This window comes from Temnothorax curvispinosus, unplaced genomic scaffold, assembly GCF_003070985.1.
Source record: "Temnothorax curvispinosus isolate PA1 unplaced genomic scaffold, ASM307098v1 QBEX01005133.1, whole genome shotgun sequence".
Lineage (NCBI taxonomy): Eukaryota > Metazoa > Arthropoda > Insecta > Hymenoptera > Formicidae > Temnothorax > Temnothorax curvispinosus.
In genome coordinates this window covers 128,247-151,156 of record NW_020214913.1, presented here as the reverse complement: position 1 = coordinate 151,156, position 22,910 = coordinate 128,247, and the positions used below count along the sequence as shown (strand labels likewise).

General features: G+C 41.6%; 4 protein-coding genes and 1 long non-coding RNA gene across 6 annotated transcripts in view; 3 read left to right on the top strand and 2 right to left on the bottom strand.

The window, feature by feature from the left end:
* The window catches only part of LOC112454543 (WASH complex subunit 3), a 27,720-nt gene extending 25,745 nt beyond the window's left edge, over positions 1–1,975 (top strand). The window contains exon 4 of the mRNA XM_025016008.1: positions 1,889–1,975. Coding sequence (XP_024871776.1) covers positions 1,889–1,975 — 87 coding nt within the window. The remainder of the gene's footprint in view (positions 1–1,888) is intronic.
* Positions 1,976–3,428: 1,453 nt separating this feature from the next.
* LOC112454583 lies at positions 3,429–7,137 on the top strand. The gene is made up of 3 exons (XR_003040744.1): positions 3,429–3,846; positions 3,934–4,108; positions 4,200–7,137. It is a non-coding gene; the product is annotated as an uncharacterized LOC112454583 (long non-coding RNA).
* A 155-nt stretch (positions 7,138–7,292) lies between these two features.
* LOC112454582 lies at positions 7,293–11,981 on the bottom strand. Its single transcript, XM_025016066.1, has 5 exons — positions 11,844–11,981; positions 9,942–10,098; positions 9,535–9,800; positions 9,255–9,394; positions 7,293–9,146 (listed from the first exon to the last, which is right to left on the bottom strand). The coding sequence occupies exons 2-5, from the start codon at positions 10,040–10,042 to the stop codon at positions 9,033–9,035; spliced, it is 621 nt and encodes a 206-aa protein (XP_024871834.1). The 5' UTR covers positions 10,043–10,098; positions 11,844–11,981; the 3' UTR covers positions 7,293–9,032.
* LOC112454581 (embryonic polarity protein dorsal) lies at positions 11,981–17,338 on the bottom strand. Of its 2 annotated transcripts, none has more exons than XM_025016064.1 (7): positions 16,981–17,338; positions 16,207–16,293; positions 15,592–15,791; positions 15,268–15,511; positions 14,748–14,888; positions 14,465–14,655; positions 11,981–14,356 (listed from the first exon to the last, which is right to left on the bottom strand). In XM_025016064.1, exons 2-7 carry the CDS (start codon positions 16,256–16,258, stop codon positions 12,755–12,757), a joined length of 2,430 nt encoding a protein of 809 aa, XP_024871832.1. In that variant the 5' UTR covers positions 16,259–16,293; positions 16,981–17,338; the 3' UTR covers positions 11,981–12,754. The 2 variants fall into 2 exon arrangements, with proteins under 2 accessions (XP_024871832.1, XP_024871833.1); XM_025016065.1 differs by lacking the exon at positions 16,981–17,338 and adding an exon at positions 16,485–16,874.
* A 1,223-nt stretch (positions 17,339–18,561) lies between these two features.
* Positions 18,562–22,876, top strand: LOC112454542 (dynactin subunit 1). Its single transcript, XM_025016007.1, has 7 exons — positions 18,562–18,932; positions 19,297–19,675; positions 20,160–20,351; positions 21,501–21,643; positions 21,727–21,891; positions 21,971–22,127; positions 22,481–22,876. Exons 1-6 carry the CDS (start codon positions 18,562–18,564, stop codon positions 22,125–22,127), a joined length of 1,407 nt encoding a protein of 468 aa, XP_024871775.1. The 3' UTR covers positions 22,481–22,876.
* Positions 22,877–22,910: the final 34 nt, after the last annotated feature.

The following is a 22,910-nucleotide window of genomic DNA, read 5'->3' as shown; positions in this document are numbered from 1 at the left end:
TCGCTCCGTTTGTACGAGTATCTCCCTCCCCCTTCCTCGCTCTATCTGTCTCCCGCTCCCTCTTTTCCTCTTCCTCTCCCTCTCTCTTTCGTTCTTTACACCGCCGACGTATAGCGACGACGGTGGCGGTGGCGGTGGCGGTGGTGGCGGCGGCGGCTCGCTCCGTCCTTCTCTTTCTATCTTTTCGTCGAAGATACCTCACTTGCGCAGCTAGCGGCAACGCCGTGCATTATGTACCCGGTGTGCTCTCCTACCTCCCTGTTCTTTTCGCGGCTGTGTGGCGGTCGCGCGCAGCGGCACGTTACTACGAACCTTCGAGAAAACATCGTTGCCGCGATTTTTCATCTTAAATCGCGGCACACCGCCGCCCGTCGCGTCATCGGCCGCTCCGCGCCGCGCCGCGCGATAGGCCGTATTTTTAGCCGATAATTTACCATGCGATTGCGTCTCCTTCGCGTAAGACGAAACGAACGAACGAAGGAATGAACGAAGGAAATGAACGCCGGACGACGGAAATCCAACCAAGCCCAGCCGTTTTGCCGCGAATTTCTTCCTCCGCGTCGATCGTCACGTGGAAAGGTCGGAGCGCCGCTTAAACATACGCACGTTTACGCAGGTCGACACGTTCTTATTACATCGGCAACTCCTGAGTATTTATTAGCTCAAGACCGCGGACGCGCGGACGCGCGCGCGCGCGTGAGCGCGCAAGTGACCAAGGAGGGGGCAGCGGAAAGGCACTGGAAAAGATGTTTTTCGAGCGTTTCTCTCTTTGGAACATACATATATACACACACACATCCTTCTTGTACCCACGCGCGCCCGCGTACGTGCGCATATAAAATGTGACAGAAAAAGAATAATACATATGCGAGATTAGTATCGCTCCAGAACCGGCGCGGGCGGGAAAAGGCGGGAAGCTCGAGGCCGAGGGAGAAGAGTTGAATGGGGAATCACACGTTTGCCCGTCGTTCGGAGGGAACTGCGCGCTCCGCTCTTTCGGCTTTCCAAACCCGCTGAAAATCGTTCGCCTCTTTCTCTCGGTATCGATACGACGCGACCGAAGTCCGCGGACGGCGATCGCGAACGCTGGAGTTGGTCCCTATTGAGAGAAGGCGGGAAAAGGCGCCGCGTCGATCGGATAACGCAGTTATGGATCGATGTTCCGCCAGCCAGAAATAACTTATTGCATTTAATGGTTATCGTCGCGTTACCCTCTCTTTCTGTCGTGACGCTCGTGACTTTTCGCGCGCGTACCTTTTTATCGTTTAATTATCTTAATTAAACCGGCTATACGCGTTTCGAACGCGCGCGCCACGGTGCTGATTGATCGTTCCTCCGGTTATTTCGCCGGTTTTCTCGAAACGTCCTCGTCGGAAATTGGACGAGGTTGACGCGATTAGGAAGGAATTCGGCACTGGCGATTTCCGAGAAAAGCCGACGCGTCTAACGAGCGCATTCGCGCGGACTGCGTCGATCTCGTTGATAATTCGCCGATGCGCTTCACATAGCGTCACGTGTTAATTACGTAACGTTTCAACGCGCCGATCGTTTGTTCGAAGAAATTTATACGACGATACGGCGGTCTATGCGATAGGTTAGGAGCGTTGGGTTATCTGCGAGACCTCGTGATTGGAAACGGATAGATAGGTAATCGTACGTCGTGCGGGGGATAACAAACAAGCGGCAACGGCAGCGGGCAGCCCGGCAGCGTCGTCGTGTCGAGCGAGCGACGGCGTGAATGTGCCGCTGTCATTCACGTCGAGATAGCGTACGCTCGCGAGTCGACGAATGAGAGGAGCGGCGGCCGTGAGCCGCGAGCCGCCGCCGGCGAGTTCGAAGTAACGCGCGCGTCAGCTCTTCGATCGCCTCGGGTTACCATTGTTTGTAGATGCCACCGGTAACCGATCCTTCATTAGCATTTTATCGCAACAGGTCTACTCCATATACGCTGGTACAATTACTCCAAGTAGAGTGACACAGAGAGAGAGAGAGGGTGGGAGGGAGGGGGAAGGGAAAGAGCTCAACATTGATCGAGCGTCGAACGTCTCGATCCCGCTCCGACACTTGCCGCCATGGAATGCCGAGTCGCGCGCCGCCGCCGGTTAACTTCCGGTTATTATTGTTACTCGATCGTGGCGATCGATCGCGGGCGCCTTCGACGCGGGAGCCGCGCGGGTTTAATTCTCCCCCTCGTTCGACGGCCACGTGATATCCGCCTCGCGGAATGCCCGGCTCTCTTTAGTTTAGATTTATGCTTTTATTCGAAGGCTTCGCGTTGCACGACACTTGGCACGCTGCTTCGGTATCTTCCTCCCTTATCTTCCCCTTCTTTCCCCACCCCACCTCACCCCGTTACCTCGTCTCGCTCGCACGCGAATTGCACGCAGCGCGAATTTCATCCCCGCCATGGCGCGCGGCTCCGTCATCTGCCAATCACCGCGGTCTTCCCACCGCGCGTCGCCGATCCGCGCGTTCCCCGATTGGCCGGCGTGGCTCCGCGCGCGCATCCGAAGCCGCTTTCTCATACCCGCCGAATACACACGGCGCGTGTATGCTATTACGCCAGCCGGCGGCCGCCGCTGACCCCGCCACCCGCCACCTTTACCCATACACCCATACCACCCCACCATCACTACTACTACCATCGTCGCCGTTACGAGCAATACGAGCATGCACAGCCACAGCCGTTGTCGTCACCGTCGCTATCAACTACTACCACCACCATGATCAGTCAGCAACGCCGTATGGTCACAAGTCCGGCGTTACCGACGCGGCTCCTCGCGGCCGCGCAAAACCGGAGCGACGTTAGAAAATATGCCCGAATATCGGAGGCCGTTGCGTGAGTCGCTCCGACATATCGGAGCGGACGTGCGCCGCGCTGCCTCGGCGCGCCCCTCGTGCGCGGCGATCTCGATCGCTGTCGCGATAAATCGCGATTCCGAACGATACGTTGGACGCCTTCGTCGGCATTCTCGTTGGCGGCATGTTTTCAGGTTGCCCACCGAGCAAACTCCGCTCTCGGCTGCTGGCTCCCCGCCGTTCCCCTCGTCTCCTCCCTCGAAATCGATAAACTATGATGCTTATTGCGTTATGGCCGTTACGGGCCATCGGGACTGGATCAAGGGCATGGTTCTACAACTCGCGGAGGGCGGGAGGGGGAGGTAACGTTGCGCGCGCGTATGTAGGCGCTTATAGAGTCGCGTTCCCCTTTTGCCTATTTTATGTAAAGTACGATTAACCAGTCCCTCTCTCTCTCCCTCTCTCTCTCTTTTTCTCTCTCTCTCTCTCTCTCTCTTTTTCTCTCTCTCTCTCTCTCTCTCTCTTTTTCTCTTTCTCTCTCTCTCTCTCTCATACGCGCGCGCAATTATACAACACACACACCTTTAACGCGCCGCTTTGAAGTACGCGGGGGCGAAGTCACAGGACAGCTCCGCGCCAAGCTAAACGTTTATCGGCAAAGTGGTGATACTTTCTACTACCTGTTCTTCGTGTTTTCGGCGCTGTCGGATCGCCCGGTATATACGCGATTCCCTCCGCCATTTCCCTTTTCCTGTCCTACCGTATTTTAGCGGATAGGGTAAGTCCCCCACCACCCACCCTTCCCGCGCCTGTCCACCGTATTTCTTGGCGGGAAGGGACCTTGTCCTCCTCGCCGACCGGTACGCTTCTCCTCTATCCCTCTCGTCTCATCCGCTATCGCACCGTTGCACTGGCGCCGAATTTTCTTTCCTTCCTATCGTCCGTTCGATGTTAAAAGAAGGGTACGTCTCCTTGTACGCGTCAAACGGACCAAGTCGAATATATAAATCTGCACTTTATACGCAGTCGTCGAGATACTCGTAATCGGTAATGATTCCTCGCTTATTCACAGCCAAAGCCTGCCTGTTTATCGCGGGATTTATTTTAAATAAGCCGTTTTTTTCCGTGTTGCAGGAGAAAAATGAAGAAACAAAGAAACAGAAAAAGGAGGAGAATGGAGACGGAGAGGTAGAAGAAGAAGAGATTGAGGAAGAAATCGAAGAGGAAGAGGAAGTAGACGGTGACGGAGAGGAGGATGACGATGATGATGACATACCTGAGGGTGAAGAAGATTTAGAAGAAGGAGAAGGTAAATATAAGCGACCTATCTCAAACTGTATCTCGTAATGGATTTTTAAACGAGAATCCTCATTTACTGAAACGTTTACCGTTTATTACAGATGAAGAGGATGACGACGCGGAAGGTGAGGTAGAAGGTGAGGTGGAAGACGATGAAGATGACGCATAATGAAAAAAGGGAAAACATTATGCAATTAAGAAGGGAGGCGTTAGGCACGTGACGACATCGTGGTCGATTTTCGGCAAACTCAGCAAACTTACTCTCATATTGAGTGGTTGGTAACAATGTTGATATCCATCGTGCCCAATCCGTATTGGACCCTCTCTATCTTCCGATCGACAAGTAAAAATTACCACCTCACCGGAATTGTGGTGGGCCGACTACTTGTGAGTAGTTCTCTACTTGTCTTGGCTCTTCGCAATTCTGGTCGTTTAGCCGTCACCAAATGCTATTAGGTAGTTTGAATGATAACTGTATATTCGTCCTGAGGATTCGATGAGTTGATTTTATCTGCTGTCTAGATTCTTATTTCGATCGATCGATCGATCGATTGATCGGTCCATTCGGTACACGTGCACGATTTCCCAAGACGAATCTATCGTTTTATCCGAACCACCTACTAACTGGTATTTGCCGTCATCTGGCTTTCTTCGTCGGGACAGACAATTTTATAACAAGATTACTTATTTAAGATAAAAAAAAAACTATTATATATTTAAATAGTGTAAAATGAATATTCGAAGATGATTTTTTTACATTAAAAATCAAATTTACGTTTGTAGTTCGACGAATGTCTCTCACCTTGTGTGTGTGATATATTGAGTTCTTCTTCTCGAATCGAAATGTGTAATTGCAGTGTCTTCACAGGAGCGCGAGGCTATCGAGCAGAATTGAGCGATTAATACGTAACATATACGGCAAATAAAATAAATAGGCATGAATGGACATCTCTCGGCATTCAATGTATACTAAAATGAGGAAATCTTAAAAAAAAAAAAGAAAAATAGACGTAACGCCGCTTCGTGCTCCTGTTTGGTATAGAGACAGGAATTAAGATTAAATGCAACGCTCGCGTCAAGTAGTATGGATGAATAATATGTGACTTTAATATTGCATAATAATTATACATAGTATGTATAAAGTTATGGGATAAGAAACATTTTATTATTAACGATAATATTATATAAACGTAATATAATGCGGAGAGGTTGTTACACTTTAGGCTTGGGCATAGATAAGGGAGAGCATCGAACAGTCAGTCAACTTTGTAAAGTGTAAGGGCCCCGTCACTCTTCTCTATTCATTTCAACCAATTATATCATTTTTTATAGAAGATAAGAGTTTCAATTATACACATAGATAAATCTATATATATTTATAACTCTCCAGAACTGCCGTACATGACGCGAAATTATAAAAAGAAAAGAGAATCCGGACTACATATTGTGATTATGTAATAAGTACTCTCCCTATTTTCGAATGTTCTCATTTGAGTGTAATTCGAGCGTTTCAGTTACTTTTATCTATTACGATTTTATCTCGACTTTATTGTGGGCTATTTTGGCAATGATTCGTGGACTGTTGTAAAATGAGTCAGCGGTATTTATTTATTCTCGTATATAATTTGTCCGTATATAATTTATATATAGTCCACGTTTCGATATCTTAATAATGACATATACACCAGATTTGCTAATGGTGTCTAAAAATTTTTAATAGTGTTGATACTGATGATAATGTTGATTTGCTGATTCGATAACTCCGATTCGAAACAAGAAGATCGCTCTTTGTGCAAAAGTCGGTGAATCATTGCGATTGGCATGTCCATGCCGCTACTTATTTTCGGGAGACTGTTAGATAAAAGGGTGAAGAGACATTGCGGTTATACCATTGTACCATAGCATAATAATTAAATAAAGGTAACGATAATTTGAATGCGAGAAGATGTCCCACGTTTTAATGTACAAATATTTTCGAATGAGAATAGTTAAATAAAACGCAGTTAGATCAGAGAAAATGAATTCGTTCTCATAAGTAGTGATGAGTTTAATATCTGAAAAACTATGAGGAGACGAGCGGTGTAAATGCTGCTCTGATACCACACGGACTAAAAATCCTGCTGTATGGAAACCAAGGAGATGGAGGTTGGATCGTGTAACGTTGATACTTACAAAAAAAATCTCTTACCATCGGCAGATTCGATGGTGCGAAAGAAGAAAATTCGCGAATACTCCTCATCATAAGTGTATGTAACGCGTCCAACAAAGCCGATCGATGTCAATGTGATGCGTACAGATCATACCATCTCCGGCAGTCTCTGTTAATCTACGGTTTTATACGCAATCTGCTGCTGTATTTACACGTGTTTGCTTCAAGATAGTAACTTGACGATGACAAATTGGCAAAGGACTATCTTTAAGTACAGGTGCCTGAGCAAAATCAGTACTTTAGCGTTCATAGTATATACTATACTATACATACTATAAGCATAGACCCATTTAATTTTATTAAATAAAACGCCAAGCCCCGTTGGCAACACACGCATCCTGAACAAAACAAAATAAAAAAAAGAAAAAGACTTGCGTTTTGTACTGTGTCAAGCCCGGCAGAGTACGGTACTCTTCTTCGCGCTCGAGTACTCGACGCGATTCGCGAAATTCACTTACTGGTGCTAACGGGTCTTACAATCAATCAGGCTGATCGCCCACGTATACCGTTACACCCCTACGTTTGTTAGGTAAGCATGGAAAGAAAAAGTTCAACAGACATCAAATCTGGTAAATGACACACACGTGTGTGTGAGTGTGTGTGCGCGTGTGTGTGTGTCACACGATTTAACGTAAACGAAAATCCTAGGCTAAGAATTTGGTTTGTGTGTTCATAAGTCTTGTTCAAGCTACTTTTGTACAGGATACCATTGCATCATCTCTTTCAACGTATAACAAGTAACCGACACACCACAGACTATATATTTCTGCCCATTCCATCAGAACTGAAACTTTCATTGTATTTTTAAGTAAATACATTTTGGAAAACAACACGGATGGCTTTTTTATTCTTCACATGTGTGTGTGAAGCGAAATATTTCTTCCCCACTCGTGGATTATATATATACTTGCATATAATGTATTGCTATATATCCTTGCGAATACATTTGTGCAATTCAGGGACGCCGCCTGAGAAAGATTGTATAGTAGTATTATACGACAGTTGTATGCCGTATATATACACATGTATGTAAGCTACATTGAGATAATCCGAGCGTTTACCGCCGACTTTTTCACGCCAAGTATACGAGAGAGCGCTACTTATCGATCGATGTTATGTAAATATGCAATCGTAAAACTGTAAATATGCACTTTTGTTGTATCTTTAAACAGGATATTAAGTGCTTACAAAATGATCCATCACAGTAAACTAAGAATCGATGCGTGAATGTATCGTCTTACTGTTTCCTTCATTTCCCATTGCGTTCGATTTCCATCCGATGTCTATGACGATACTTTCATCAATAAAGGACACACTTACGCATGACACAATGTATAAACACCAATAAAATTTACACGAGATTGTTAAAGCTAAATATCACTCTTATATTTATAACAACTTTTTATTTACATTACAGGTATATGGCAAATAATTAAGTATAAGTTCTTAGATATAAGATGATTCCTTGCAATATTTCCTGCACGCTAATAAATTACCTGAGGTGATTGTAAAAATATATTTTACACCAAAACGATGCTATGTTACTTAATCTAATAAAATTGTTCGATAGATTAGAGAATTGCACTTTATCTCTTACATATTATTCGTAAAGCTCCTGTAAGATGTAAAACAAAGTACTTGGACGGAACGTTTATCAAAAATTTTTGAGTATGTTGACTTCTCAACATTTCTTCGCTCTTTTTGAGTAAACGTTAATCCTAAATATAACGATCATGTGTCAAATGTATGATTGTACAAAGTGCGGTTTTGTAGAAACATATAGCTGTGCAAAAAGGATAAAAATGTGGTAACATAGAAAATATTTACCTAATACGAATATTTATCTAATATAATAATTTACAGTATTGCCAGCCTGCTCGTTTACACTTTACAGTATCCATTTGGACACAATTTCTTTTGGTTATTGCGCGTAATTCCCTTCGTCGCGAAGACTATCGTGCAATCTATATACGTATGAAAAACAAGTTATGAACTTTGATCACAGTCAGAGCATTACCTCACACACCACGCAATCAGTATTTCGTATCAAAATTGCTTCAATAACGTCTCAATCTGTAACGTCGGCAAACGAACGTTTCGCGCCAATGTCGGTTTCTAATCACCGACTGAACAATTTATCCTGGGTAGATAATGCTAAATTGTGCATAATTATCAGATAAATTGTGCAACTAAATATCAAGATGGTCATAATATATTTTCGGCTAATACTCACCGATGAGTATGCAATAATTGTGCACCGATAATATTTTGCTAAAACAGAGCGTCTCTTTTTGTTCATTGTCACAACAGTCTAAACATTTTTAACAATGTATAAACTGTATAAATTGAGCGTAGATATAAACAAGATGTAGACTAAGTATCGAAACAAATTTATCTTCTTTATATAAAATTTATATCTTCTTTTATATATATATAAAATAAGAAATAACTCAATTAATTTTTTTGAAGGCAGTAAAGAGAGCTATACACTTGTGTGTATAAAACTGCTGCTAAAACTTGAATTTCTTAACTGTTATTTCTTTATGACCAATCTGGCATTAGCTAATAATAAAAAAATATATATCATTTCTACCAACGAGTCTACCATTCGGATAAAAGACAAATTGTAACGCCTCTCTCTCTCTCTCGGTAGTGTTTTTATACATTATATATACTTGAGGTGCGAAGTCGTATCTTTTGATAATAAGCGGTTTTAGTTATGTCCTCAGCCGTTGTTTTCTCGTTTAGTTTTGAGCATCTTATTCAAATCGGAGAGTTCTTGATTTATCCAAGAAATACCGTCATTCGTGGCGTTTTCTTCGGTGTTGTTCGCCTCAGGCTAAAATCAGATAAAAATTGTTTAAAAAGCCACATATCGATAGTCAATTAGTGGGTTCTAGAAATTCAAGACCCGACCGTGTCTCCACATATGACGTAAGGTACTCACTTGTATGGAATCGGAGATGCATAATCCAGTTGACAAATTCGCGGATAGGTTTGCTCCAAAATCCGCGAGATCACCGGAATTCCAGTCAAAATTGTATTGCTGATTGTCCATGTCTAGCAGACATGTGGCTCCCGCGGTCCCTGAAAGATTTATGTAACAGAATACAAACGATTAATTGTTTGAAATTTTCGAGGCGCATTATACATGCATAAATTATATAACATTAGGATTATAACATGAGAATACAAATAAACAATGATTATAGTAAATAGGAAGTTACCGATGTTATTTAATGGCTGTAATTCGCCTTGATTTGGTGTTACTTTGTTTAACATTAGCAGGTTTGGTTCCGGCTGATGTAATTGAGACTGATCCGGCTGAGGTAATTGCGTTGGATATAAAAATTGTTGAACATCTGTCGTTATCGGCATATTTGGTTGTTGCATCAAAGACTGAATGTTTGGTTGATACTGTTGTTGTATCAGAGATGGGTTGTAGGAGCTGTATTCCATAGGGGATGGTGTTCGCCCCGGTGATACTTGAGGCCTGAAAAAGAACGAAGAAATGCATAGATACATGTACACTTGAATATAAAGTTTTTGTTCTTTACATTTTTATTTAATTCTATTCTAATTTCTCTTTTTATTTAGATCTATTCTAATCTCTTAATCTTAATTATTAATTTACCTTAAGGTTTGCATACTGCTGTGTGACTGCGAAGATGATCTTACAGGTTGCAGTCGAGTGAAACCTCCTGTACTTGTACCTGGACCACCGAATGGTAACATCTGCTCGGCTGGTTCAGCTTTGACGATATTGTAACTAATAGGTTGATTTCCAGCATCTACAATATTATACACAGTTATCTTCTCATTACGTGTAAAACAGCGATTATCTCAATCCTCTTAAGGCAATTAAAGCGATCTTAATTTACATGCATATGTTATGATATTATTAACAGTGATATTAATAGCAATAATAATAAACATGCGAGAGAAACATGTAAGAAAATCCTCAGTGAAAAAGCGTGATTTGTTGCACACGTATTATATACCTATTACATATACATGCAACTTTATATATTTTCACTCTTCAAAATTTTTAATTCTACAAAAATCATTCTCTATATTCTAAACAATCAAGTCGTCTGATTTAAACCATTATATTAGCGAAAACTGTTTACACAATGTACTAACATTACTATGTCGTACCTGAATCTGCAACATGTATTAGTAAATTTTTTATCTGAAATTGTATGGGAGCAGAGAATAAATAGACACTTTTTTTGCATCACCAAGTGATTATACATATATGTATATATATAGATGTATTACATCATACGTAATTCGTACAATATGTAAATATATTTATCTGTTCACAAAAGAAGCAGTTTATAAAAATTATATTACCATAGAAATATTGCACATTATTTGATTGTACTATGCTACAATCGCTGCACGAAATATATATATGTATATATATACACACGCAGCTGACTTTCAAAAGTATAATATTATTGCACAAGAGCAGCGCACTTGCACTATACAAAGTTTGAGCTATGAAATTTTTACTTATAAGTACCTATTCTCACGAGTGATTATTCCACATAATAATTACAGCAAATTTTCCGTTATAAGATCTAGGAGATGCGTTGTATACTTGCTTCGCGGAATCAATTATCCCGTGTAAATATCCGTAAATAGAAAAATACAATATTATCATATCTCGAAATATACAAGTTCACTGCTCCCTAATCCATCAAATTCAAACTCCAAAGTCCCATGTAAAATACATCTTTAAAAAAGTATAAAACAAGATCTTTTTTGCTTGTCAGAGTATGTGAAAATATATGTATAGTGTTCTTAGATATAATGAAACCTTGTTCGATGAGCTTCCCTTTCCACTATGAAATTTGTTCAACAATTTTCAGTCTGTTAAAAATGTCGACACAAAATTAGGTGTGCGTAGATGCACGGAAAGCACTATATTAATGCGTTTTACGTTTCTAAAATTTTATATCATATTTTCAAAGTGTAAAGGGATTGAATTAATCAGATGATTAGTGTATGATGAGACATAAGAATAATCGAACGTTGACCGTTTAAAAGATTATACAATCGTTCGTACAAATACTGTAGTTATTTCTAACTTTGTATGTATATCCCAGTGTTAGAAATTTTCTCAACAAATTCATCATGTTTGTCATAACAATTAACAAATGTACCAAATAGGCCTGTGCTAAAATGTACAAAAACTTCACAGATTTCATTGTAAAAGGCCTCTTGTTTCATATGCATTTAAGCGTATACTTCATTTCTGCACAAAGAGTATATGTATAGGAAACATCAATGGCAAAATTGATTACAGCAGACAGAAAAGAGATTGAAGGATTGCGAGTGAAAATAGATAATTAGCTCGACACTCACTCTCCTTCAATGAGAAACGTGACGTAAGAATAAATAAGTATGATTTTTTACATCCCAGATGAGATTTGGACATGTCCCGATGATAATACAATGTAATATCAACGATGATGCCCACCATAATCCCAAGCTGTAGAATTATGAAGAATTCTGCAAATATACTCACGCTTCTCAGTTTCTGCTACATGTTTGAAAAGTATGGAGCTCGAGCTGTTATTAAGCTTTTGTCTCTTTCGCCTTAACGAATCGGCATCATCTATAAATGATTGTACATTAATGACTATTTTCAGTATAGGTATCTCGCGTTAACATCGCGTACAATTGCTCCGAATGAAGAAGGCCTCATGTATTTGAACCTTACAAATTTTCTTAGCGCACATTAATTAAGTACTCCAAAAAGAGATTCAACTCGGGACAAACTGAGCTAAGAACTTTTCGTCGAGACGTTTTTAAAATTAGCAGTCTATAACAACACGAGAAGGAAAAGACATTCGCATAAACTCGTAATATCATATAAAACTTAACAACAAATAGTAAAGCAACCTACATTGAGAGTATACGAAAATATAACAGCATCGAACTTGACTAGAAAAGAGTAGTTAGTTAATTGATATAATAAATAACAATTATAGAAAACTTACAAATCATTTGTAAAAACCGTTAATAGGAAATATCAAGAAAAAGGTAACAAATTGCACTTCGACTAGACTAAAATTCTGCACGCTTAGATAAATGCGTCGATCTTACAAGAATCGATTCATTTTATGTGGCAACATGTCTTAGGAAATAACTCTCTAAGGGGATTTTCTCGTTCTCCGAGGAAAATTTTTCAGTTTAAAGATAAAAATATATCCTTAAATGAGTGTCACATCAAAACTGCAAATTTACAACAAGAACTGACGGTAATAAAAGCTTATAGCAATGCAAGACAATATTTCTCACATTTCGACATATAAAATCGGTCAGGCTCAAACAATATCATTTCATGTACAAATATTGAGTTATCTTCAACTTGGCAGTATATAAACAAAGAAGAAGTATCAATTCGATCAATAAAATATCTATCAATTAGATAATTTAGGTCTCTTTCGCTTCTGTCAATATCTTCCCACCCTCGACTAGACTATAATAAAAAGACATCTCGTCAAATTCTGAGGCAGTCGCGCGTGGTGCCATAGTAGTGTAGAGAGCATAATGCTCAGCTTCAGTTAAATCTGCACCATACGGTGGTGTGTCATCGTCATCTAACTTGAGAGATTTAACACTCGTAACACTCGTCATACTAGAACGTGGAATTTGTGATTGCGCAGCATCTTGTACGGAGCTCTTCAATAAATATGAGGTATTCAGTGATGGATCACTGTCTTTGCTTACAATTAGATCTGATTCCGAGCACTTGTCTTTTTTATTCTTTTTAGCAAATAATTTCGAAAATAACCCTTGTCTCGCGTGTTTCGACAAAGTGCCGGGTAAGGACGGCAAATTTTTATTCGGCGCCTCGGGAGAGGAGGTAGTAAGCGTTTGAGCGGATATCGGACGCGGCAAAAGAGGCATCGACGGCATTTTGCGTATTCGCTTCGGAGGCAAGGGTGGCAATCTTTCTTCCGCCTCGTGCATTACGTCTCTCTTAGCTGTTAATGTTGGAGACGCAACGGGTACTTCCGCATCTTGTTTCGGGACGGCTACGTCTTCGTACTTTCGGTCATCGGTGATATCGAACAATTCTATCGGATTTTTCATGGCCATTTGTAAACTGGTATAGGTCTGATTGTCGCAGACATCAATGTCCATCATTTGTGGATTCACGTTCGTATCTGTAGTAGCTTGTATCAATTTGTTATGTGTATCAGCATAAATTTGATCGAGCTCGGTCACTTGCGACAAAAACTCATTAAACGATTTATTGCCACCATCTGTCTCGTTCTTAGTCTCTGTCTCATTAGTCTTTTCCTTAAGGCACGCTTGTCCCTTCTGTACCCATTTACCTATTTCAGAATAGTCGAACCAATCTGACCTACCCTTCGAATTATCTACATTTCTCGACGCGGATGTGCTGCCTTCTTGTGCGTTGGATTTCGCATAAAGAATCGCATCTATAGTTCCTTCTTTATAATCGGCAGTAAATGCATTATTTTCTACATTATTATCGCCAAAGGTATACAATTTGCTAATTTCTTTATTATTTTCCGCATTTCTTCCCGGGATTATCGTTATTTCATTATTCTCACAATCCAAAACGGTATTCTTCGCGGATTGATCTACGTTCTGTGCAGAATTTATTAATGCCTTTAAATCGCCATTACACAGATCTACGTGATGTTTTACGTTATACAAATCGTTTAAAGCACGCAATGCAGAGATTTTATCGTTCGGTCTTTTCGCGTCCAGATCATTATTGTTGAATTCGTCGATATTACGAGAAAATTTAGGAGTTACGTTGGCAAGAAGAGCAGTCTCTGTAGACAAGATTTTACTGAAGGTATTGTAATCTGCCTTCTTCCTGGCAAATGCTTTCCGTAAAGACCAGAAAGCAGGCCTACCTGTACCTAGTGGTAACATCTGAAACGGTAGCGGTTCGCTCGTAGTACCATCCGATGGCCTTCTAAGTTGGATATATACTTGCACTGGCTGTTCCACTTGCTGCGTACGATAGCTAGGCGTTCTGAATGCTATTGCCGTCTATAAAAAAAAAAACACTATCGATATAGACAATATAATACAGGCAAATCCTATTCTCTATTGTTCACAATTAACAATCTACATATGCAACTGTCAATGTTAACTTACTTGTTTATGTACATGTGTCGGTTGAAAATCGCCGTATCCTTCCCACAGTAGTTGTCCGTCTCTCTCCTCGAAAAACCTCACTTGTATATCTTCTTTCGCGACTTTTTCACACAGCAAAATCATATCCATCCCACCAGCGACCGATGCGCTGCAATGGCTCAATTTGCAAATCACAAGATCACACATTGCCTCTGGAAACAGCACATATATCGCAAGTAAGAAGTTTTATTCTCAACGTATACGTGAAGAATATATATATATTCTAAAATTACACATTACATACTTTTATCATAAATAGGGTCAGACACGACGGGCGGTAATGGCTTGTTGAATTTTCCCCTTTGTCCTTCCAAGAAAACTTGAAAACACAATCTCACTGCGTTTAGATCAATGTTAGTCGGATGTCTCTTATGTTCGAAACCAGCTGTAAGAAATTCAGATCTGTAGTGTCAAGTATATTATTAATATGATATAATTACAATATAATAAACGAGTCTCGGATTTAGACAAGATTTGCACAACTAATTCGCACAGTGCATGTCGGTCTCAGCTTTCCTTTCTTTTTTTTACCGCACAAAGACAACTGACCTTTCCACGATCGTTATAATTCAATATAATAAATAAAGAGGGACACGTAGACAATAAACATCGCTAATAGACTCGACAATTTTATATATGTAATTACACGTGTAAACAGCTAGCATGCGTTTGGCCAACCTTGGTCTAGAATCAAATATCCTGCAGATCTTCGTAACCGACTTATCTAAATTAATAAGAAATTAATCAGGAAAAGATAAACGTACTTCGAAAGGGGTCTACTCGTAAATCCTGACGCACTCTGAGAGCTTCTTCGATGTCCTTCTTTTTTACACATTGAATGCCCAGATTTGAGAAGGAAATAACCATATTTCCCGCCGGAACTTCGATCGTACAAACGCCTTGCTTGCATGCTTCTTTGCCGACAAGATTGTGCGGATGAGGTCTATATGGGGCGTCCTTTGTTACGCAGGATACAACCACCATAGCACGACCCGTGTAACCCACGATCTACAAGAATATTACAAGCGTATAAAAATAAGAGAAAGAAAGATTTAAAAAAAAATCGCTAATGAACGAGCGTAACTCACTCGTATACTAGGGAAAGTTTTGTTCTCCGGAGCGCTGTTGATACCAGGTATGCTGCCAGCCGATCTGCCTTCGCATTCATAGCGAAACCGTAGCGCTTTACTGGCCGGCTGTTCTAAAATCTCAACGTGAGGCTGAACGTGTTCGTTGTCCATCGCTATGGTGGCCATAGAACCAGGATCGGTCGTTTGAATGACGTCAACTAAAAATAGTATTTGTCAGATAAGCACACAGCACGGGGAGTTGCCGGGGAGCTCCTGAGAAGCTCGTAAAAATTTTCATAAGTTTTATTTAAAAGAACTATGCACGTAGCTCCCCGGGAGCTCGTGTGTCCACTATTGTAATTAAAATATTTTATTAAAAAATTAAGTAATCGACCGAATATATATACATATATATATATATATATCCACCGTGATGTAAAACACAATAATAACGAAAATGTTTTTCTCATATTCAGCTCAGCAAAATAAACTCTCTAGAAGCTTGTTTTGTTGAATTTTGTAAGCTCCCCAGGAGCTCAGCAAAATGAACTCCCTGGCAGCTTAATCGGAGCTTTGTGCTGTGTGGGGCTGTACAAAGTACACTAAAGTAAAAAATATGTGCTCGATACTTACTGATATCACTTATATTAATATCTCCATCACTTATATCATTGTATCGTTCCATAACTGTGATTCTTTAATACATTGAGTTTTGTCCATCTAAAATGTAATCATAAATACATCAATTAGTCACGTGGTTTTATATATATAGTACAAATAATATTATATATATTACAAAAAGTATTTTTCTATTTATATTTCATTGATAAAAGGATTTCTCTCGATTAAATACTCGAATTACTGAACAACAAATCTTAACGTGCAATGAGAATTGGCATGTGATATCTTACATATTGTCAAAGAATCTTTTTAGATCAGCGTTTGCTCCCTTTCTCCCATTATACAACTTCAATATTTCAAGTTGAATCTGTACCCTACAATGTACATTGCCGTGTTCAAGTGGCGAACGGTACTTGAGCCAGTATCGGCGAGAAACTGGGAAGATAAACGCAATTTCCACGTATTGCCTTCGGGGTCCCGGAACGACAGCTGTTCGTTCCGTTCGCTCGTACGGCGGGGATACGTCCAGAAACACTGCACCGCAAGTGTCCCGGGGGAAAAAGGAGCGCGAGGAGGGAACGCAAACGCTGATCCAATCATTATTTTGGGCGAGCCTAGGCCCGTACAGGCAGCGTATCTATAATTAAACTATCGTAGGACAATGTGACGGGAGCGAGAGATAGAAGGAGCGAGCGAGCGAAGCGAGGAGAGAGCGAAGAAGAGGGGAAGGGAGAGAGAAGAGCGCGAATCGACTGACAAGAGAACAAGAGAGAGATGGATACTTGCCTGCTGCGCGAATCAACTTATCAACATGCTATGCTATGTGCTTCCGAGGCTGGCGCTGTGGCTGCGTGCACTCTCGCCTCTCGCCACCTCTCGCACTCGCGAATCTCGCGCCGTTCCCGACGCGTTGTCCCAGTTGTCCGCGTCGACGAGTCGCGACTTGCAGCGAGAAATGCGACAATTTCGACAGGAGGTCCCTGATTTCCCTCGCTGTGACCGCACGGGAGAAAAACAGCCGCGAGGCGACCCCGCTTTTATGCAGAATCGTACTTCCGTCGCAGCGCGATCGCTGATGGATCGCTGGCGGCTGGCCTCGCGCGCGTTACTGCGCTGCGTAGCCAGAGTCACAGTATATAACTGTGCCTGCACTGCCTGCGTCTCGGCAACTCGCGGTAGACGCGGACAGCGGACTCGGCCCGCGCGAGCCCGTGACGTCGTGGAGAGCGACCGACCGGACGGACGGTATCAACGACTGACTCAGACCGAGACCAACTCAGACTGACTGACCGACCGATCGACGTTAGACGTAAACGAGGAGCGACGGCAGCGGGCGGGCGAATGAGATCTCGCGCGCGCGCGTGGAGTAGCCGAGCAGGTACCTTGGTACCTGGGTACTCCGGATCTCAAGGTACAATTTGCCGAGGTATAAAGGGCGGTACTCGTCCATAAATCTTATACTTAAGATCGTTAGATCTCGAGATAATATACGACTGTTTAATGGCTTTTAAATGGGACCTTGAGATACGGAGCCAAGTTTAAGACGATCTTGTAAGATCGTTGAGATCCTCAGAGTATATGGATAGTCCTTGGACGAACAAATCACGACGAGGAATGACGATGTCTTATCATAAGATCTTTGCAGCGAGCAGATTGAAAGAAAAAAAATTGGCAAATTTCTTTCTTGCAGAATTATGCGCAATCCCTATTTTCGTTCGTTGCCATTGGATCTTTGCCGTTCGCGAATACTGTTCGCTTCCCTGTGCTCGACTCCCAACTACAAAATGTCTTTTAAGGATAGAATAAATTAAAGAGATCCAAAATTCTCTTCTTTCCTTTTTCGTTGTTTTTTTAAGTAATATCCGACTCTTTTGGAAGTCGTAACGAATAATTATTTTAAATTACTTTAAAGTAATTATTCGTTGCAACGAACACGGCTAGACGACCTTGATTCGATTAGCACGCGCAAGCTAGACGTTATCAAGCGCATTTACTTTGTAGTTTCATTTTTGATATATATATTTCTTCTTTTTATTACTTGTAGTAATAAAATTTTAAGTCACTGCAAAAATAAGATTTCACAGTGTTATCACAAATGAATCTGATGCAAAGATTTTTAATTTCTGCCAGACTTCATAAACCTGTACAGCTTCGTTAACAAAAAATTTATTGTAAAAATATTAATTCTGCAGTCATTTCGTCTTCATCTAGAATCCAGAATTATTAGAATCACACTCTATACATCAACGTCAGCTCAGTCATTTATTTCCCAGCGATATCCGTGTTTCGTCCCCATGACGAGAACTACGCTTAACAAACAATCTCGATCGCATTCGAGAACAGTCTTATGCGCGAGCTGCAAGCGACATGCCAGAGACGACTACCCTGTCGAAACGGAATCCGGGTCCGCGACCCGCGGCCGTCACCAGGGTGGAGACCAAGCTGCCCCGATGCGTGCAACGTAGATTGCCGTGCGCCCCCGTGCCCGTAAGATGCCATCCGCGATCAAGCCCGTACCGATGCACCGATCATCGCGTACCACCCAAGAGACCCTACAGACTAGCGGTCGGGTTGTCAGTGACTAGGACCGGTCGCGGGACCCCGTCGACAATACCCAAGAACTGCTCCGACCGATGCCCGCCCGGCTTCCTGGCCATTGGCACTCCCCGCTGTAAAAAAAGTCTGTCGATGATGGACCTGTCCCTCGCCGTCGTCGATCCTGACGTCGGTGATCTCAAGTGAGCCGGTTTCTCGAAGATAAATATGCAATATTGCGTGAATTTATGATAGATATCTCGATCGCGAGATATCTTTTTTTTCCGAGAGACGTTGATGACATTAAATTAATAACTTCTCTATACTTGATCAGAATCAAGATATATTTAATATTGATTCCGTGGAATGAATAAATGACAGAATTAATATTCTTACGTTAAATATTGTTACTGAAGCTATATACAGCTATACAGATTTATGAAATCTGTGAGAAATTAAAAACTTTAACTTTAGATTGTAATAAAAGGGTACACATCATTATAGAATGTTGAAGACTGATCGTTACAATCATGAAAGTATAATCTAATCAGGGAGCATGTTGTTTAGATCGGAGAGCGAGTCCTCTGCCAGTCGCCTCGATGAAATCGCCGACAGGACCAAGGACATCTTGGCGAACGGCGGAAGTGGTAGATCCTGGACGGACGCTACGCCGTCCTCGGAATCCGAGCAGGGTGAAGCTACGGAGGATCCGACGATCAAGGCGGCGAACGTAGTGTGCCGCGTGCTGGTGCTGAACGCGTGGCGACGCAGACGCGCCGAGATCGCGCAGCTCGAGCAACAGGTGGAACACCTGCACTTGCAGATCGAGTTCCTGCGCCGATTGCTGCTCGCCGAGAACGACCGGGTTGGCAGACTGAACGGCGAGTTGTATCGCGAAAAGTCGCAGCTCGAGGAGATGACGCGCGAGCGCGACGCCGTCAAATCGGTACGGTCGATCGATTTATTCGTCCAGCCGTATTTTGCATGTTTGGACTCATTTCGGTTGCTCTCGTCTAAATTTGGTCTATTAACATCTGAGTTTTTTTTTTAGAACAAAAAGCTTTAAAAACAAATGTGCTGAATAGAATTTGTTAAATATGTTTGTCATCGTGATGGAGAAAAACTCTATCGGTTTCTTTGAACCAACAGCGATGGCAATGTACGCGTCTTGCGCTTCCAGTGCGTCATTCTCGTATGCGGAACGAACACGGGAGTTCAGTGACATGTTTCTAATTACGGGGATGATGCTACTGCGAGAATGCGCCACACGTGTTCCAGCGACGCGCGATAGGCCGTTTTGGAAAATATGTGCATTTCGCGCGCGCCATAATCGTATAACTAGCGACACTATATTATTATATTTATGTATATTTGGTAAAATTCATTATTTTATGAAAAGTAGTCGCGCATTATCGGGTGTTCTGTTGCAGGAAAAAGAGAAGTTGGAAACTGAGTTAAAGCGCGCCGAGGAAGTCTCTCAGGAGCGATCAGTCACGGTGGGGAACTTGAGAAACGAGCTCTTGACCGCACAGGATCAGCTAAAAGCGCTCGACATGCAAATGATGAAGGATCGAGAGAAACTTTTGAAATTACGGGAAGATAAAAAGATTCTTCTGGATAAAGTTGCGTTTTTTCTTTCGAAAATTAGTCGCCGATATACCTCATTAAACGCATTTTTCTTAGAATTCTTCGGCTAATTTTAAATCGAGCTTTCATTCGCAAAAATATCTCGAGTCATAATTTATCGCAATTTCTCAATCTTCTTTAATATAATCCCAATCTTTGTTCAAGCAACATCCAGTGAGCCAAAGCGATCCCGCGATTCCTAAACGCGTGCACATAAGCAGCCGCATAGCGCGTGATAAAAAATTGATCTGTTGTTCGGTGAGTCATTGTTACCCTCGTCTGAGACACGAGGTTACAAGCCCCTTCTCCTCTTTCTTGGGGGTGAGTTCTCCCACGCGCGATTTCTGCGCGAACTCCTTTCGCGTTCCACGAATCAACTGACTCATTCTTTCTCCTTCACCCTTACCACAGAGATTAGACATCTCCACATATCATGTAACATCAGTTCGTCGCGCGACTGGGGAATGTCATTTAATCAATATCTTCTGCAAATTCTTAATAGCAAATGAGGATGAGAGAATATGTTTCTTAAATAGGAAAATGTTTCAGAATTATTAAAAGAACAAGAATATTTTGATCGATGCAATATTATGCTGCCAATTCATTTAGCTTAGATCACTGCATATCATCGCGCGACATCCATCACTTTTTTAAAGTTTCCTGAATTTACCCGCGAGGCAGCGTCAGGTCAATGCACGACGAAAGAAATATAGCTTGCGGATGAGTCACACCTTTCGCGTTTCGCCGGTGACTCAATATCACGTAATACTCCTTCCGTACCAGGAAGAAGGATCAATACCACTTGCCCTATTAACTTTTATCCACTGCGGAATCGCGGGATATCGTGGAAATGTGCAATTGGCACAAATACATAGAGTTTATTTACACTTGAATATAAATTGTCCATCTATATCATAAATCCTTGACACGTGACGTTTATATGGTATACTAGCGATTCTGCAAAAGATCTGACTGAGAAATTGCATCCTAGAATTATCCCGCACGTTTTTGATAATAAAAACAGTCAGCCAAAATTTACCGAGCGATTTGCAAACGAAGCATTCAACTACTTTTGAAAATTTGAGAAATATTGGTCAGCATATTCTTATTGTAAATTTGCTACTATGATAAGGATATTTGTTTAGGTATCAGCCAGCGAAGCACTAGCGACAGAACGTGGTGCTAGAGCGGAAAAAGCAGAATCTGCCGTCGAGGACTTACAGTTGCGATTAGTGGCACAGGTATCTCTCACCGAGTCTACGCAGGAACAGCTTCAGCGTACTTCCAGGTATGCCTCCGGGTCATCAGATCTCAAGTTTGAAACACTTTAAGTACAAGAATTTAGGAGTAACGTTTGACATGTACAATTAGGGAGTTGCAAACTGCGGTGACCGAGAGACAGAGACTGGAAAAACGCTTGAAAGCTAGCGAAAGTAATGCGAAGACTTTGAGTTTACGCGTATTTGCCCTGGAGAGTCAGTTGGCTGATCGAGAAGTTGAACTTCGCCGTGTTGAAATGGAATATCACTCGCAAATGTAAGATATGTCTATGAAAAAAATTAATAAATCGTTCCTAAGACTAAAAAATATTACGAGATAATTTTGGTTCCGTTAGGACGGAATTAAGCGAGCTGAGAGAACAATTGCTGCGACAATCTCAAGAGAGTGGCTGGAGCAGTCGGATATTGCAGATTGCTGGGAGCATCATGCGCGTGTCTATTCTACGGACTTTCGCGTTTCTATCCAGTGCTACTCTACCATTGCCGCCGTAGGTAGGTATTTTATTATAGCTCGTAGTTTCCAACTTGCAACAATTAAGAGAACGTGGAACTTTGTCCTCGTTACCTTATGTCGTTTAACGCGCGGATCAGTGAACATTCCATTTACTACATTTACGCGAGTGTCACTTCTGTAGTAACTTACGATAATTCACTCGTTTACGCGGAGTAAATTATCGTAAGTTACTACAAAATCCCGTTTACGCAAAGGAAAATTCCGTTTACGCGAAGGAATTATCGAAAAGTGAGTATTTCACTTATCTTTGGTGCAAAAATCGAAGATTCGTTTAAGAGAGCAGAAATTGAGATAGAAAAATAACATTGTTGTATATTTCAATATCTCGCAGATAAAGAGTTTAAGCGTGATCGCATTTTTTCGAGACGTAAACCGGTTTTAATCGGAGGAAACTGGATCGGAGGTTCGCTTCTTGCAAATGTTTTCGGTCGTGAAGAAGAGAGTGTTTTGTGATCGAAAATGGAAGATAAGAGAGCAAGGCCGTCACAGGGCAGCCGAGAAATTAACAAGCATCAGCATTTCATACTACATTTAAAATACATTTAAAATACAATTTTTTTAAGTCAATATTTAATTTTTGAAAAGTAAAGATTTTTAGATATACGCTTGTGATACCGTGCATGCATATATTGAGGATAAAATAAGCAATTTTATTACGCCATGTAGGTATTTCGATTTATAGGATAAATTTTTCCCTTTCGTAAATCACGAAAGCAAGGAGGAGGATGTAACAAGCAGAAAGCTTAACAGGATTTATTGAA

Bases quoted from the DNA above. Each gene is read 5' to 3' on its own strand.
- LOC112454582 (XM_025016066.1), bottom strand. From the start codon at position 10,042: ATGTTACCATTCGGTGGTCCAGGTACAAGTACAGGAGGTTTCACTCGA. The intron at 9,801-9,941 runs GTAAATTAATAA...GTTCTTTTTCAG, and splicing joins AGCAGTATGCAAACCTTAAG to GCCTCAAGTATCACCGGGGC. The intron at 9,147-9,254 runs GTGAGTACCTTA...ATCTGATTTTAG, and splicing joins GCATCTCCGATTCCATACAA to CCTGAGGCGAACAACACCGA.
- LOC112454581 (XM_025016064.1), bottom strand. From the start codon at position 16,258: ATGGAACGATACAATGATATAAGTGATGGAGATATTAATATAAGTGAT. The intron at 15,512-15,591 runs GTGAGTTACGCT...ATATTCTTGTAG, and splicing joins AAACTTTCCCTAGTATACGA to ATCGTGGGTTACACGGGTCG. The intron at 14,889-15,267 runs GTACGTTTATCT...AATTTCTTACAG, and splicing joins ACGAGTAGACCCCTTTCGAA to CTGGTTTCGAACATAAGAGA.
- LOC112454542 (XM_025016007.1), top strand. From the start codon at position 18,562: ATGCCAGAGACGACTACCCTGTCGAAACGGAATCCGGGTCCGCGACCC. The intron at 19,676-20,159 runs GTACGGTCGATC...GTTCTGTTGCAG, and splicing joins AGCGCGACGCCGTCAAATCG to GAAAAAGAGAAGTTGGAAAC. The intron at 21,892-21,970 runs GTAAGATATGTC...TGGTTCCGTTAG, and splicing joins ATGGAATATCACTCGCAAAT to GACGGAATTAAGCGAGCTGA.